The 17,469-nt window shown below is 38.5% G+C and overlaps 1 protein-coding gene across 1 annotated transcript in view; it reads right to left on the minus strand.

Moving 5' to 3' along the window:
• The window catches only part of HMCN1 (hemicentin 1), a 202,018-nt gene that overhangs the window by 149,552 nt on the left and 34,997 nt on the right, over nucleotides 1–17,469 (minus strand). The window contains exons 2-4 of the mRNA XM_074152276.1: nucleotides 16,101–16,171; nucleotides 11,403–11,561; nucleotides 10,720–10,842 (exon numbers count right to left, since the gene is read on the minus strand). Coding sequence (XP_074008377.1) covers nucleotides 10,720–10,842; nucleotides 11,403–11,561; nucleotides 16,101–16,171 — 353 coding nt within the window. The remainder of the gene's footprint in view (nucleotides 1–10,719; nucleotides 10,843–11,402; nucleotides 11,562–16,100; nucleotides 16,172–17,469) is intronic.

The raw sequence follows: 17,469 nt of genomic DNA on the forward strand, positions 1-17,469 counted from the left end.
AATACAGAAAGAAGACAGCATACCAGGAATATAAAGGAAACAAAGCACCAACATTGAAGCAAACGTATGCTTCAACTTCTACTGTTCCATGTAAGAATCAATGATATGACAGAACACACAGCCTGCAAAAACAAAGATCAAAACTATGTCGTCTTACCTGTGCAGTTATCGATTTTGAAGTGAATAGGCTTATTTGCCACATTAGGGCAAATACATTTTTTAAAAATATTAATACTTAAAAGACATGCAATTTTACTAGAAGGTATTACTGAAGCCATGATAGCATGATTTTTAAAGGAGTACAGAAACAGACATGGATACACGTCTACACAACATCCACTCATACACTTTTTAAAAGGAATTAGGGATACAAATCTATGTGTATTTCTGATCATTGCCTGAAGCAAGAAGGAAAACTCCTTCATCCAGATGTACTGAGTAATTGCCATCTATGGGCTTTTTCAATTATTCTTTTTTTCCCTGAAGCACGTAAAGCAAATTACTATTAGGCACAGTACACAGGTTGGATAGAGGGGAACAATGCTTTAGAAGAGAAATTCTTGTGACCAAAACCAAAATTTGTGCCTTACAGAATTACAGTCCTTAAGTTTAAATATTTTCAATGACTATCCAAATTTAAGTTAAAAAAAAAAAGCCAGCAGAGGTCTACATTATCACCAGTTTCAATTGAAATAACAAAGACAGCCAAAACCCAGGCAGAGTCTATGCTCTCACTCTTTCAACTACTACTAACTCTGGAGTTGAGCACTATCAGGTCTCTCAGCACCAACAACATGACCCAGACTGACAGAAATGGGGTCACGCAAGTGATGCCAGATTTCCAGAGAATATCATAGAATCATAGAATGGTTTGGGTTGGAAAAGACCTTAAAGATCACCGAGTTCCAACTCCCCTGCCATCATACAGGGTTTATCTCAGGTTTGTGGTAGGCAAGAGGAGATGAGATGATATTTTACCCAAGCATAAAATAAGAATAATATAGGCAAGATGACACTACTATAAAATTTGTTATATGACCTGTTTGATCCGCCTATTTGGTCTCTGTGGCAAGGTGTTGTCAGCAGGGCGGCCTCTGTGAGAGGAGACCAGGGGCCGCCCTGCGCTGGACATGGCCGATCCCGGTTGGTTCTGCAACAGCCCCTCCACGGCCACAGCTGAGCCCCTCAGCCACGCTGGTGTAAATGTATTTAAGAAAGGGCAAAACGCTGCCAAGGCAGTGAGGGACGAGTCAAAAAAAAAGCGTGAGAAACAACCCTCTAGTACCCAGGTGAGAGGAAAAAAAAAAAAAAAAAAAAGGTACCGGAGCCAAGATCATGAAGGGACACCAGGTGGAGGACCCCACAGCAGAGCAGATTTTTCCTGACTGGACTACAGCTTCCTGGGAGAGACCTCAGTGAAGGAGGAGGAAGGGGCAGAGAGAAACCCCTGTGTACTGACCACAACCCCCACCCCTGTGGCGCTGAGGGGAGGGAGGAGGGGTTGGGCATGAAGCCGAGCTTGGGGAAAAAGGCGGGAAGAAAGGTGTTCAATATTTGTCTTTGTTTCCCACTACCTGAATGAGTAATTAAGTACCTATTTCAATTGGCAACAAATTAATTTTCCTTAAGTTGAGTTTGCTTTGCCCTCAACCGTGACTGGTAAGTGATTTCCCTGTCTTTATCTCGACCCAGAAGCTTTCTCCTCCTGCCCGGCTGCAGAGAGCCAGCGAGCAGCTGAGCGGGACCTCGGCTGCAAGCCAAGGCGATAATCAAAAAAACCCACCCTCCCCTCAGAAACACCCAGCCTCTCAAAATAAATCATATTACATCAGCTTCATATGTCACAGAGCTGCAGCATTTTTTTATTTTATTTTTTTCATCCCTCTGAAGCAATATTGGTTTCCTATAACGTTGTGAACGTGATTTGCAGCAATATTGATCCATGAATTTTAGGTTACAATTAAGTGCATTCAGAAACATCTTTTAAAGAAGCTTTCGATTATGCCAGTTCAACGGGTCAGTGCACAAGACTCGGAAACCAACAATAAACTAACCTAGACCTGTTGCTCATCAGCAACGGAGGGCTCGAGAGTAAGTCCTTAGCTCTAGGATCTGATTCAACACACTAGCCCAAAAGAGCCTCATTCCCTTGGCTTGCTGGGCATAATTTACAGATGTTTTCCATTTAAAAAAAAAAAAAAAAAAAAAAAAAAAGAGGGTTATGCCACAGGTTTCCATGCAAGATAACTTTGTGACAGGAACTAGGATCAAGGTGAGGATACATCTTACCAGAAACACGAGCTAAGGATCCCTGATAAAATCCAGTAAATAATTTATCAGTACACAATCAAATTGGGTCAAAAAATCTAACCTGAAAGGCACATATTTAGCTGTCTCACCAAGTCTGTTAATAATGGAAATTGTGGGTCCAAGGGGTTAGCTTCAGCACTGCTTTGACAAAGTTTAAGTGCACTTCAACTACCACTACATGATCCAGATGTTTGCATAAAAACAGAAGTAAGTTTGTATGCATGCACAAGTGTCATGGTTTGGGCCGGACTGGCCACTGAAATGAACAACATGCTCTTCCTCACCTTTCCCTGAAGGGAGAGGAGGAAGAGAGAGAGAGAGAGAGAGAGAGAGACTTAGGAGCTTAAAAAGAAACTAAACTACTTCAATGAAAATATTAATCAAGCAAAAAAAGAAAATAATGAAATATATACAATACACACAAAACCATTCCGAGCTCCCAAAATGATGATCCTGTCACCAGCAGGCACTGTGAAAGTCCCAGACTAGACTCAGCGACAGATGGGAACTGGATTCAGGAACACACAGATCGGGATCAAAGGCAAGTGAACAGACAGAGTCTTCCTCAAACACCAGCCATCGAAGAAAGAGAGCTGACCCTTTGATCCCTCAGCTTTTATACCGAGCATGATACAGATGGGATGGAATACCCTGTTGGTCAGTTTTGGGCCAACTGTCCTGTCCGCTCTTCCCCACAGGTGTGACCCCTCTAGGCTTTTCCGCTTCTGACCCTCCAACAGGGGAAATAAAGTCAGCCGACCTTAGTTGTTATAGCAATAAGTATAAGCAAGACCCTCTCCGCATACCATCCCTTGGCATGAACTATAAACAAACAAGTCTTATCACTCTGGGATTGAATTACTGTCTTAAAAATTATGCCATTAATTTCAGAGAGTTCAGTTTGTTAGAAGAGGCTTAACTGAAAAGTAAAATTACTGAACAGAAAATTGGCTGTTTTACCTCAAACCAGGACAATAAGATGACATTGCAGAAGTTGTAAATCACAATTATTTGATTGATTTACAGAGTTGCATACTGAATGCAATTCCTTATGCCATCTTCTCACAGTGCAGCTGGGCGAGTTTGTCAATAAAACTACTTTTTAACAAAGTCAGAGACAGGTGACATGTCTGAGACAGAACACTTTGAACATACAGCTACTAGCACAAAACAAAATAATAGTATTGACATAGCTGAAGACCACCAAAATTGATAGCACCAGATTCCTCAAGAAATTCCTTAAGAATTCCTTAAGAAATCTCAACAAGAGAATTAGCTATGCTCCCTTTCTAAGAGAAGGGATGGTAACGTTTTCCTCCATCTCCACCCTCCTCCCTCTGCTCCCATCTTTGACTCTCATTTTACAAATAAGAATATTCATTCAAAAACTATCCAAATCCACTAGACCAATTTAAGGTTTGAGTTAGCATATACATGTGAACTTGAAGCAGTTAATCTCATGGCTTTAAAGCAATAACACACACTGAAAGAAAGGGGAAAAAAAAAAACCAACCTATTTTAACATCTCTGCTTTCATAAGGCTTCAAAATGTCAGCTTCAAAGAAAAAAAAAAAAACAACAACACTCAGTCTTGGGCTTTTAGATCAATTTAAATGAGCTGAGTTTAAATTTTCAATTGGATAGCTGAGTACATGCTAAGTTTTGTGGTCCCTGCTGGAACTAGCTAATTTGCAGGCAATGAAAAATTCTGGGGATGTAAAATATTTGAACATTTACCAAGATCCAATCTGAGTCCAGAATGGAGACTGAGCTCAAACTTTTCTTTTTTAAATCTTTACCAAGTTTTTTTTTGTTCTTAATGAAAACAGTCTTCCACGTGCAAGAGCTTTCTAGACGCTTCACTCATCTGCTATAGTTTGATAATTTAGCTAATGGAATACGTGTGAAATTAAAAGACAAGTATTGCTATAGTTTCATCTCAGATGTGTAACATGAGTTTCAAGGATACTAGATTTCCATCTGTCTTACAGAATGAGAACATTTATCTCTTCTTGGGGTTCATCATGAGGTTCTTCTGGTTCTGACTATCTTTTAGTATTAATGACACACACTTAATTCTGTTATCTTTCCTTATCTTTCTGGGGACATAAAGTGGAAGATGACAGGGACCAGTCAGCATGGATTTTTCCAAAGGAGGTAGTGGTTAGTTAATTGAACTGTTTCACCCAGTATACCTTTAATAAGAGTGTGGTCTTTCCTCTTTTGTTCCAACAGCTAGGTTGTCAGACAGGATGTGAATACAAATCACTGCCAGGATTCTAAAAGAAATATGTCCTACTTCTGTAGCTCCTACCATTTGTTATATTGAAAAGAAATAATAATCTTAAGAAGAGTTGGCATCTTCTTCCACTTTCGAAATCTATGAAACAAAAGTAAGTAGGACTACAAAAATTTGTAATATTTCTGAAGAGCAGGCATACACATTTTATATTTTGACTTATTGCGAATACTAAGTAAAGTGAGGCTGGCTCAAGATCTTCAGGGAAGTCTAACCAACACTAAACATTAGGCATAGGTTCTCAAGCACACGTTATGCCAACTGTGTCTGATCTTACGCATATGGAAATGTATTTCCTTATATAAATACATATTGATCTAGTTATATAAAGTATGATTTTTAGATCCTCCAATTCCTATAACTGTACATTGACTAAGTTGACAAGGGTTCCGTCCTCAGTCTTTATTTTTAGTTTGTGCAATTACTTTGCCCGACTGCCAAGCTGTCACATTAGCCACACCACCTTAATCTCTTTACGCTCCTTAACCAAAAGGGGAATAACAACACATTTCTGTCTCATGGGAGTGTTATGGGAACAGATACAGCAATGAAATACTTCAATACTGCAGCAACTGCTGTAAACCTTAGCTAAAATTCCAGGTCGTTAATTGTAGGCAGGTTGGCTGATGACCCTGAGGCTACTTAGGAGTAGCAGAATTTGCCCTTAAAATAAAATGCATCATCCCAGGGAAGAATCATGTTGTGCAACTGCCATTTCAGAAAAAAAGAGAGCAAGAACACCTTTGTTTTTAAGCCAAGTATATATCAGAAGTAGAAACTACTGAGAACGAGTAAGGGTCTTAAAATCCATAGTGGAACCCAACTTCAGTTTTTGAGAGTTTTTCAAGTTCAAAAATGAAAATGGAAGGCAAGAGAATGACCCAGCTGCCTTAACTCTGGCAGTAACTTGCTTGCATAGTTAAATTTTCCCCTTAAGTTCAATAGGCAATTCTGGGACATCCATTTCCCAACCCTGTCATACCAAAGACGTTTGCAATACTGCTGTAACTCCGGTTTGGAAGTAGATGATTTTTTTTTTTCCCCTTTGAGACCCTTACAGAAAGCCCTCAAAACAACAGCAGCTTTTGTTGTTCTGCCAAAATGCAATTTGATTAATATTACTAGCGGGGGAAGGGCAAATACAGAAATAATTTATAATACTTCAGAGAATTTGCTCTTGCAACCTGCCCTGCTGTCAGGTCTTGTCTTGGAATGCATACCAAAACCTGGCAAAAATCTATGGACCATGGTCTCTATTCCCATTTGTTTATTCTGGGTCTCAAGAATATTTCTCAAACAGTCAAAGCAGCAGGAATTGAACTTAACTGCTTCATTGCTTAAGTGTATGTAGGTTCATACTTCCACCCAAAGAGGAAAAATATTTTAATAATGCTCTTAAATGCAAATCTAAAATATGGCAGTGCATGTGAAAATTATACTATGAAAATAAATCATAAGTTATATGTATAACTATACATGTATAAAAAATACACAACTGAAAAGTTTATTAGTGTTGAATCTCAAGCTCTTCACAGTTAGGAAACAAAAGAATTAAGCCTGCCTGCTTTCAACTGTCTTTAAAACATCCTTGTGCAGTTGCTTTATGACAGTCCTTATGTACATGATCACAGTCTATTTTTTCCAGAGAATCCAAAGTCCCATATAAAACAAAGGACAGCTGTAACTGTTTTTTTTTCCTCCCTTGTTTGGCATTCATTGTACAATACATATCTTCAGAGTAAAACATACTCACTCTCCAAGGCAGCATTCAGCTGCCTCTGCCATGAAACCATTCCTTCTTTTTCCATGAGAATGCGTACTGAGTGTTTGGGATGGAGGGAAAAGAGAAGGCAAGAAATAGGACCATGCAAGAAACCTTAACTCTAAACTGCAGTTTTGAGCTTTTGACTTCATCACCTTCATGTTATTCTTGTAAAGCAGTGGAGGGGCACTTTACATTTCTAACAAAGTGAAACAAAATTTAAAATTCCTTCCCCATGTAGCATCATCCAAACATACACTTGGTTCATACATAATACAGACCCATAACACTAACTCAAGCTGTGTAGGTGTTACTCCTAGGTTGCCATCCTCTGTGAGGACTAACAGCCAGGAGAAATAGGATGCTTTTCCAGTGGGTTTGAGAGACTTCTGCTCACAGCAAAGCATTGGGAGGAATACTGGACTCCATTCCAGATCCACAGGAACTTACAGACATTAACCTTCTGCACCTTTCCCACGTGAATGACCCCTTTTGCACCACTCCTTTTAACATATTCTGCTACCAGTCTTGTTCTATCCCCGTCTTCAGTCCCCTTCCCAATCTCCTCTCATTCACATCATCGCTGACATTCTTCTCACCCAAATTCCAAACTCTCTTTTTTCATCTAGTCCTGTCCACCTTTCGAATCACTCAACACTCCCCACACTTTTTCCACCAATGACTGTGAAGGAGACTGGATTCGTGCATTGTCTCAGTTCTCTTCTCATCAATGTTCTGTACATGGAACCGTATCCGGAACATCCATTTCTGCTTATTTTAAAAATCAGTAAGAAAGCTGTATTTCTAAGCAGCCTAGGGAAAATTTTCCCTTCTTACAGGAAGGTTAGAACAAGAAACTTAGTGTTTCAGTAACTAAAAGAAATTGAAAACTGCTGCTCACTAGCTCAGTTCTTGTGAACTCCCAGCTTTAGCCATGCCGATCAGTCCAATTCATCAGACACTGTAATGACTCATTTTTACCACAAACAATCAAAATGACCTGGAGGTGTGATCTGAACCATCTGAAATTAAATCACCACTATTTTTAAGCTGTACCAAATTCACACTCTGCTCATCATCACTGTTCATCTTAACACCAGTTCTGACAACAGTACAAACCTCTGGGCATCAGAATCATTTACAGGAATTTCCTTACTGTACTCCATTATGAAGGGAAAGTGTAAGTGTGGTGTAATATAACTTCAGTTCAAGACAAAATTAGTACCTTCTGGAAAGACATGAATCAAATTGGATATGGTTATAAAAACACAGAATCTGTTCTTAACAGGAGAATTTAACTCATGTTTGATGACTACTCTCAACGCATTTTAATTTCAAGCAATTATTGCAAATTAAGCCCTGAGCCTACAAAAGCAGCCACGGAAATCTCACCCTAAAGAAACACCTTTCAAGATCAGGACTTAAATGCTTAGATAAAACAAGCATGATAACCTTTCCAAGACACTGGAGACAAAACAAGAACTCTACCATCTTTCAGATGGAAGGACATTCATTTTAGAACTGATTCAGTAGGACAAAAATCTCAAAACTAGAGACCAGTTTGAAAATTTCAAACTGAAGACCATTTAATTTGTAGTTAAGTACAGTAGTATTCACCAGGTGTTAACAGAACTTTAAAACCGTACCTTAAATAGCACAACTTTCCCTTTTAAGGACTCTGATCATGAAATACTTTTCCTCTGTTACAAACCTGGAATCAGGTAATTCAACAAATTTTACCACATATAACAAAAATATATTTGGCCTTTTACTATTAGAAACCTGTTACGGTTTTGGAGTACAACGTTACCTCTGGAGATGATGTTATGCCTGATACTCCAAATAAAGGAAAAATCTAGAAGAATTTCAGATAATAAAACCAAAACTTGTGCTTTAGACTAAGAATATTCTTATCAATCTAATGCGCAGAAACCATACAAGTTTATCAGAATATGACCTTCCTCTCATACTGGTAGAAGAGCTTCATTCAGCTCTTATATATAATATATAATTATATATTTCACACGTTGCTGGACTGAATGAAACACAACTTTGTCGATTGACAATAGTTTTGACCAAGTTAATTGTAGTGTTTGAGATCATAACAGCTTTTTCAGAAGTGAAAAAAAGGCAATAAGTTTTCTTAGTCTTCTCAAAAACACAAGCATTGGGTAAGCATCAAAGATTGTTTTGTTGTGTTTCCTTGTAGCTAGCTTATAATATTGCTTCATTCTCCACTTAATGCACAAAGGGCAAGGATGAGACTAATGGCTTGAAACTTCATACACTAAAAATAGCTTTGTTTGGGTTTTTTGGGGGTAGAACAAAAAAAAGTGTTTTAACAAAACAAGACATTGGTTTGGCAGAGTATTCACAGTCAGTGACTTTGTAGCTTTTTCCTCATTTACAGTGCAGCATTAGCTGTCTCTAGGCCCAAAACAGTGAATGTTTTAGCATTTATAAACTTCATTCTTTACACATCATTGACTACTCAGATAAAAAGGAGGGCAGGTTTTATTTCTGTTGAATCTTGCCTGAAGGACATGCTATAAACAGCTGACGTAGATTATCTCCTGTTCGTTTGCATTCACGCATTGGTGGATATGCTCCTTGAAAATGAGATTTCTGATCCAGAACCTCAATCTGCAGTGAAGGTTTTGTTTGGGATGACAGCCTTTTGGCAAAATTGTTTTCACAGTCCCTTAGCCCAGACTTAACTTTACGTCAAGTCAATGATGACTAAAACTGAAACCAAAAGACTCTGAAATAATTTTAATGCGAGTTGCTCAGCAGTTACTGTGGAAGACTTCGGAAAGTGATGTAGAGGTGTATCACTTGCTGATATCAAACTCTGGCTCTTGTGCATGCCATGGGCTGTCTAGCTCACAGATGAGGAACCCGTTATTTGCTCAAAGGAAATGCTAAAATGAAGCAGGAAGGGGGTGAAAGCAGCTACTGAAACCCCCTGCTTAAAACCTTACTCAAAATTCAAAGACTGACTAACCATTCAAGCAGAAACTGGTATTCTTAGAAGTGGGAAAGTGCCAGGAAGTTCAGAAAGCAGACGCAGACAGCCGACAGAACACTGCATGCCAGCTCCACTTAAGATGACAGGGTCGCCTAGCGCCTACAAGTTGATCTTTCTGCTCACTTCTACCTCCCAAAACCAGAAGAAAACAAAAACAAAACAATCAATCAAAAACTTTATCCAAAAACTTCAGTCTTGGTAAAAAGCATTTCCCATTGGCAGTATCATGATCCCTTCTGCATAAGGGGATTTCATGGAGTCTCACTGAGAGAAGTTTTACCCTTCATACACAAATTACTACAAAATGCAGGTCAGTAACAGCGCAGTCCCAACAGCTGTTTTCTTTTCCTCTGACTTTTAACCTATCTGACTTTGGGAGGATAAATCCTCTGGGAAGTTCCTCCTTTTGATCACCTTCACATCATCATCAGTACCTTATAACATCCCCAATAAGAACTTCAGTTTTTCTGGGCAACAACAGTAGAAAAACTGCAATGTATCTCTAACATTTGTCATTGCTCAAATTCTCGGAAAGAAAGAAAAAGGAACAAACCAAAGCAAATTTTTATTAAAATACTTCATCTAGTTATTGCCTATACCACAAAGTCAAAGAGTTTAGAACATTTATAAAGAATTGCAGCTCCCCAAATAACCAACATGTGATTTCATCTCTCTCCAAATTATTTTCTCATGCACTACTGTAATTTCATTTCTGCATAAGACTCACTGGAGTTTGCAAGGAAAATAGTCATTCGAGAATGTGGGTCAGCAATCACAATTACCGGTAAGTCAGCCGAGCTGTCAAAACTATTGAAACAATAACCTCAATTAAAAAGTTACCAGAGTTACTGTGTGAACAATGAAAACTGTTAGCTCACACTTATCGGCCCATAACGTGAGGAACATTTTTGTCCAGGCTTATCAGAAATCCTTTGCTTGCTAAAAAAACGCTCATTTAGAGTTGATACTGCATTCTCTTTCAGAGTAGTAAGGCCACTGGGCTACTCAGAGCAGAGAACTGCTCCTTATTTTAAAGGCTCTCCTCCTTAAAGCCTTCTGGCACACGTAGAGGGAAGTTGGTAAGGTTCTGTTCAGATAGGCGGTTCACACTTCCCTAACATAAAGTGGCAGATTTGCATCCTGATATAGCAGATGGAAAAAGAAGGAAGGGAAAAGGTGGAACACAGTCCACATACCAACAGCAGAACATTTAGAAATTCCCCTTGTTATCCTTAACCCAGGATCAGGTTATTTAAAAGATTTTGAGTATAAATTCCTGCCTTGTTTTCTCTATATATTGCAGAATTCAAGCAAAGTTACCTCATTAACTTGTTTTTTGTCCAAGTGAAAAACTTGACCAGAACTTGTCGAGGCAATTTCTTCATAGACCTTGTAACCAATATGATCCCTGTCATCACAGTCTCCAGTCAGCACAAATACTACCTGTATTAAAAATAAAATTTTTTAAAAATAATCATTTGGCACATGGTGCAAACTTTAGGAAAATATTGCAAAGGTGGCATTAAGGCACGACAACAAAGGAACCGTATCAATTTGCCATGGGTTCACATTACTTTGCATGAAGGACAGCCATACTGCACTCACTGCTGATGGAAAAAGCAATGAAGAAGAAAACGAACAGACAGGTACCACTTTAGAAGTGTTACTCATCTACCAGCACTTTACTTCACAGAATACTTACTTCAGAACAATATAAAAACACCCACATAAGTTGTAAGCTGAACAAGAATACATATACTGGTAAAAGGTTCAGTTGCACCGTTTAACTCACAATATCTAAAAGAATATTCCTTTAGGTTTCTTATTAACCCTACCAGTTAACTTTCTATTTAAAAAAAAAAAATTCTCTAGAATGGCACTATTATGGTCCCTTCTATAAAAAGACTTCACTAAATCTCACATCGAAGAATTTTACCCTTCACTATTGAGAAAACAGGGCACTAAATGCATAAACCAGCTCAGATTGTAAATCCCCTCTGTACCTGTGATTGTTTCTGTTGAATGAGTTGAAGTACTTCATGGGTAAGTCTATAATCTTTGGATCGTGCATCAGTAAACACATAGATGAAAGAACCAGGAAGAGAAATTTCTAGAGCGATCTTTATTGCCCCGATGCTCATCTCCGGACAGTCTCCACCACCCTGTTCACAATTAGAAAAAAAAAAACAAAACATTTTTCTAAGAAAAAAGAACATACCAAACAAGTTACATTCTGTTGTGACATTCAAGACATACTTTTTCAGCTTCTAATAAATATTCACTTTGGTTTTTATCCTAAGCATTGTATGGTTTCTGCAGAGTACTGTCACAGACTCACTCACAAGCAACAACCGCAACAATTCCTTCGGGAAAATAAAGTCCAAGGAAGGATTGTGGTTATCCCTGAATATGGTTTGTGTCATGGTGACTCTTCCCTTTTCTGGGAGCACCATGTTTTGTTTAGCTCCAGCTCTTTTGACAGCTCCATTTCCTATACTCACACACTCCCTTAATGGCTGAGAATTATCATTGCTTTGGTAGTATGCAGCACTTATAGAATCATAGAATCAGAATGGTTCGGGTTGGAAGACACCTTAAAGATCATCGAGTTCCAACCCCCTGCCATGGGCAGGGACACCTCCCACTAGACCAGGTTGCTCAAAGCCCCATCCAGTCTGGCCTTGAACACCTCCAGGGATGGGGCATCCGCAACTTCTCTGGGCAGCCTGTTCCAGTGCCTCACCACCCTCACAGAAAAGAATTTCTTCCTAATATTTAATCCAAATCTCCCCTCTTTCAGTTTAAAACCATTACCCCTCATCCTATCACTCCACTCACTGATAAAGAATCCCTCCCCAGCTCTCCTGTAGGCCCCTTTAGGTACTGGAAGGCTGCTATGAGGTCTCCCGGAGCCTTCTCTTCTCCAGGCTGAACAACTCTCAGCCTGTCTTCATAGGAGAAATACTCCAGCCCCTCTGATCATCTTTGGGGCCCTCCGCTGGACCCGTTCCAACAAGTCCATGTCCTTCCTCTGCTGAAGACTCCAGAGCTGGACGCAGTACTCCAGGTGGGGGTCTCACCAAAGTAGAGTAGAGGGGCAGCCCAGGATGCGGTTTTCTTTCTGGGCTGCGAGCACACATTGGCAGCTCATGTTGAGCCATGGGTGGTCATGGTCATAGACACAGGTGGGAAACGATCTCAGCCAAGCAACGCTGAGCTCCAGGAGGACCTTTAGATACCAGAACATCAAGAACTTGACTGAGACCTCACACTGCAGGGCAGTCAACGCAGGGAACTCAGCATAGAGCTTCAAAGAGCTGAAGACTAACTGTAAAACCTGCCTCTGTAAACAGCAACATCTCTCTGCTCTTTCAAGATTAAATATAAAAGTTATTTGGTTTTTTTTATCCTACAATCAACATGCCTTCACACGTATTTCTATACAAGTGCCCACATGCTGGAAAGGAAGAAGAAAAAAAGATAATGTAATTGTCACATCTATTTTTAATTCTTGAGATGCCATCAGAAATTATGTTTTGAGGTTAAACATTCACACAGACAGATAAACCAGAAAAAAAACAAAACTTGTCTCCCCCAGTCCTCTAGTCCTTAAGAATTTCAGCTGCCCCCAATAAAATTTTCATGTCAGTAACAATTTTTAGTCTATCAGTATCTTTAATCCCATTTCAAAGCAAGAATATCAATAAGCTTCTCATCTATGTTAAAGAATAAGTACATCAGCGTTGTCCTTTTTATAAAGTCAGTCCTTTTTAAATACAGCCTAACTTTTATGGGAAAAGCAAGTGGTAGACTCCAGACTGCCTGAAATTCAAGAGAAATTCTCCAAAAATATTTTTGACATACATGTCAGAACCTTACCTTGGCAATGCTTATATAATGCTATGGAACAGATCAGTATATCCAAGTTATTTCTTTCCTGCTCTTGCAAAGTGAAAGTCATCTTCAGCAAAAGACTGTTCCACATAAAGCTTTAATTTGTAAGCAAAGTCAAGATAATAGATAATTTTCTATAGACACCTACTTGGAACAGGAAAGTGTCTATTCCCACTTCAAGCCTACTAGATTATTGTTCCATGTAATATTCTGTATGGCAGCATCTATTTTCTATGTATAATAGGAAAAGCACTGCTGAGCTAAATGGTTATTCTGAGAACAAGTGTGAACTTTCTTATTCTCATAACGTAGAAAAGGTGTAGTCTCAAAAGGCAGCTACATAGAACTATGAAACAAAAATGTATTAGCTTTATTTGAAAAAAGAAGAAAATGTTCCTTTCAATGTTTCCTGCCTTTCTCTCCAAAGCGCAATTAAATATGGTTACAATTACCTTGTGAAGTTTTCTGGAAAAACAGAGGTGAGTAAAGCTCAGCAAGTCTCACTTTCCATTCAGTTTGGACAGGCACACAGAAATTCAGGTTGTTAGCTCGGCTCATCTTTACTATTCACATTTCTTATATCTACATTTAATATCTGTAAAACTATATACTTAAATAGCATTGTATCCAATCACAAATGGATAAATTTAGTATCTGATTTAAAATTGTTATCAACAGTTCTTACAGAAGACTTTTTTCATTAAGTCGTAGTTTTTACACTGAGAAATACTCAAATAAGGTCTTTTCATAACTGCTGATGCAAGTGTGTCGGCATCTGTATCACGGGATCTCATAACACTCAACCTACATGCAAATACTTTAAAAGATTTTCATATAGACAAGATTTAAATACATTGCTTGTCCAAATAAGTATGCATTGTGATAACTGTATTTAATACAAGAATACCCAAAAAAGCTGGTTAACACTTTAAAAAAAAAACAAAGCCACTAAGAAGCCACTGCTGCCCACATACAAGTTATTGTCGTGCCGTCCATAAGAATGATTAACAGTCAATTACAGACCAAACATAGGCAAAATAGGATCAACATTATGAGGTGTCTAAGAAATACTTCCTTTATCATTTTGAATGTAAAAGGAATAGGGCCCAGTTTCTTCAGTGAAATGCATCCAGACTCATTTTTACCTGATGTCAAATGCCAGCGAAAAGCCTGTTTCTAGTGTCACGTACAGACCTTCCAATCATTCTGTGACCGCATTAACTTTTTTGGAAAACAAGAGCTGAGCTTATCTTGATGTCCAGGGAGGACAAGTTTCGTAGTAGTCCTGGACACCATATTTTTATCAAATATGTTTTATACATAAGACTCCTTAAAATAATCTATCTTTACCTTTATTTTAGCTTTGTTCATTAATGAGAATATTTGTTCTATACCCTTTTTAAAAATAAACCTCCCTTAAAATTTCCCCTACCTCCACAATATCCATTCTTGCATCTTATAACTGTCTTTGTAGGAAAAATACTAACAACAAACATGTAGGAAGTGTTCACATTTCCTGGAAGAACTACTCCAAGATGTCCTATCAGTCCTGTTCTAATCACTTCTTTAATTTATATTTTGATTCTTCACCAATATAATGAGTGAATGCAAGTCAGTGAAAGTCTTAATTTAGCTGAATGAGAACATCTTGAAAGTGATTCCAAAATATGCAATCAATCAAGATTAAAGAAAGAAATCTTAAATTCATTAGACAGAAACTTTTAAACAACTTGCTTGTAATTGAAGAGTTTTAAATTTCCAAAAGCAATATCTAAATCATATACCTTTTAGAAATAACTGCAATTATTTTCCAGTGCAGCTGTTCAGAAAACAAAAAATAAAGACTGGAAGGATTTTTAAAGCTTAAAGTTCCCTATGAAGGAGAAAAGCATAATGGCTGGCATTTTCTACTTCCTTGAAAATTTATGTTTGTTTTCACTGAAGTTCAATCTTTCTGCCAAATTTTAAACTACTTATTCTTCCCAAACTAGCACTACTGACTTTCAAACAATCTTTTATTACAGGGATTACACCATGTGCCAGTTTCTAAGGGAGAGTCTGTCTGGCACTACTGACTCCAGCAAGGTTTTCCACAGCTCAGAAGCATTTTCCTCGATTTAAAGACAAGACAATAGGATCATGTTTTCTTTCAGTAAGGGTAGTTCCATTCCAATGCTTCCCTTTCTTTCCATCACCCGATCCAGATGCCATCTGTGCTTCGTTCTCACCCAGGGGAAGTCCACCAAGGGTGTGCTAGTTCAAAAACTTGTCTCCTAAGCGCAGCTACAGAAGCAATTCAACAGGGTTTCAATAAGACAAGAGTCAACCTGATGCCTTTGAATGGGTTGGTGCTAAGTAATGCATGGCAGTGAAGGCACTACCTAAGTAATACTTGATGGGTCTTACAGTCCTTTTGCACCTAAATTGGTTATTTAAAGCTAATGAAGGGCTTTCATGGGAAACAAGTTCCAGAACACAGTAAGTTCATAAAAGTGTCTGTGAACAAGTGACAGGACTCATTAAAATGCAAAAGAAATGTTAGCACTACGTAACTATTCTTTCTTGTGTTATTGACCTGAGTCTCCACACAATGATGTAAACTAAGTAATTAATCATAATTAAATGTCATCATAAATTAAGATGACCAGAGAACAGGAAAACAACAGTTTGTGCAGGTAAAACGAGAGAGATAGCTGGCCTACATCCTGATGATGCGTTGTAGCTGAAACACCAACACGAGAGGAAAGATGAGAGGGAGTAACCAGGGCCTTTGCTAGAACCACATAGAGAATGAACATGTTACTCACCTGAACGTAAAGTTCCCTGAGTTCAAACTGAAATTTCTTGGGATCTGTGGTTATAGTCACTGGACCAATTTCTAGGACGAAAAAAATTGCAAAGTATGAGGAAAACACAAAGTTATCAAAGGACAACTTGAACTGAAGAGCTGTTTCAGATTCATAAAAATCTGGTAGTAAAAAACAAACTAAAAGCATTGAATAGAAAGGAATGATATAGTCAGCACTGAAATCTATGATTCCAAATCTAGTAACTTAATCAAACTAGTAATCATCCCAGTATTACCAATGTCTAGGTATCAAACATTTATAGGCACCCAAAGCATTCTGTGTTGTGTTTGTTTCACATGTACTTCTCACCAATCATTTAATTGCTCTTAGTTATCAGAAGGGAAGAAAAATCCCTAAAACAAATGCGGCTGCACCAAAATAATAGTGTATTTTTCCAGGAACGGTTGTATAGGTAAAAGTGAAGGAGAAGCCTCTCTGAACAGACTATGCACATGCACTCCGCTGATCGATCTGAAAAGAAAAAAGAAAAAAAAAAAAAGCACATCTCTTGCCTGAAAGAATATGTACCCTCTAACTGGAGAAGCCCAGTGTGAGCCCAATGCCTATCTCAGCGTATCTAGCAGCAGTTGCCAAAGAGAACTGACGCAGAGACAAGTAGTGTTTGCCATGTCTTTGTATCTTGAGAAATGACAACGACATCAAATTGAAGTCATCTGGGGTGTGTGAGCAATGGCAGCACGTATTTTGAGTGTTTCCCAATCACACTAGCTGTACCACAAGCCTCTTCTCTGCCCCTTCAGGAATTGCCTTCCTAATTGGTATCAAATGTGATTCTAACCAGCTGTTTTCCTACGGCTGTGATTTCCTGACAGTTTACCTTAATCTGTTTTGGCACTCATGCATTTTATTCCTTCCCTGTCCTGGGCAGGCATTCCCACCCCGCTCTTGTGCCAGTAATGGCATTCATCTAGCTCAGCAAGCTGGTTCAGGGTGCTAAGCCATAAATAAATAAATAGACACAAAAAGAAAAAAAGTTAATAGAATTCTGCTAGTTTAGTGACCCAAACAACTCATAAAGAGATCAGCTGAGCACCGGCATGCAAAATGGGGTACAATTATGCAGTCAGGGTGGAAAAAAAAAAAAAGGCATGAAACTGAAACTGCCAATTTAATACAGCTGTAGCTTAACTGGAAGTGCTGCCTCAGCAGACCATCCAGTGTTTTCCAAGCTCTGTAAAAGTTAATATGCACTTATCTTTCACATAATCTAGACATTCTTCTTTTTTACAATCCAAAGTTTTATTTCACTAGAGTTTCAACATCAGCCATCACTAAAGTCTACTAAAAATCACACACATGCGTTTGC

This window comes from Numenius arquata, chromosome 8 (genome assembly GCF_964106895.1).
Source record: "Numenius arquata chromosome 8, bNumArq3.hap1.1, whole genome shotgun sequence".
Lineage (NCBI taxonomy): Eukaryota > Metazoa > Chordata > Aves > Charadriiformes > Scolopacidae > Numenius > Numenius arquata.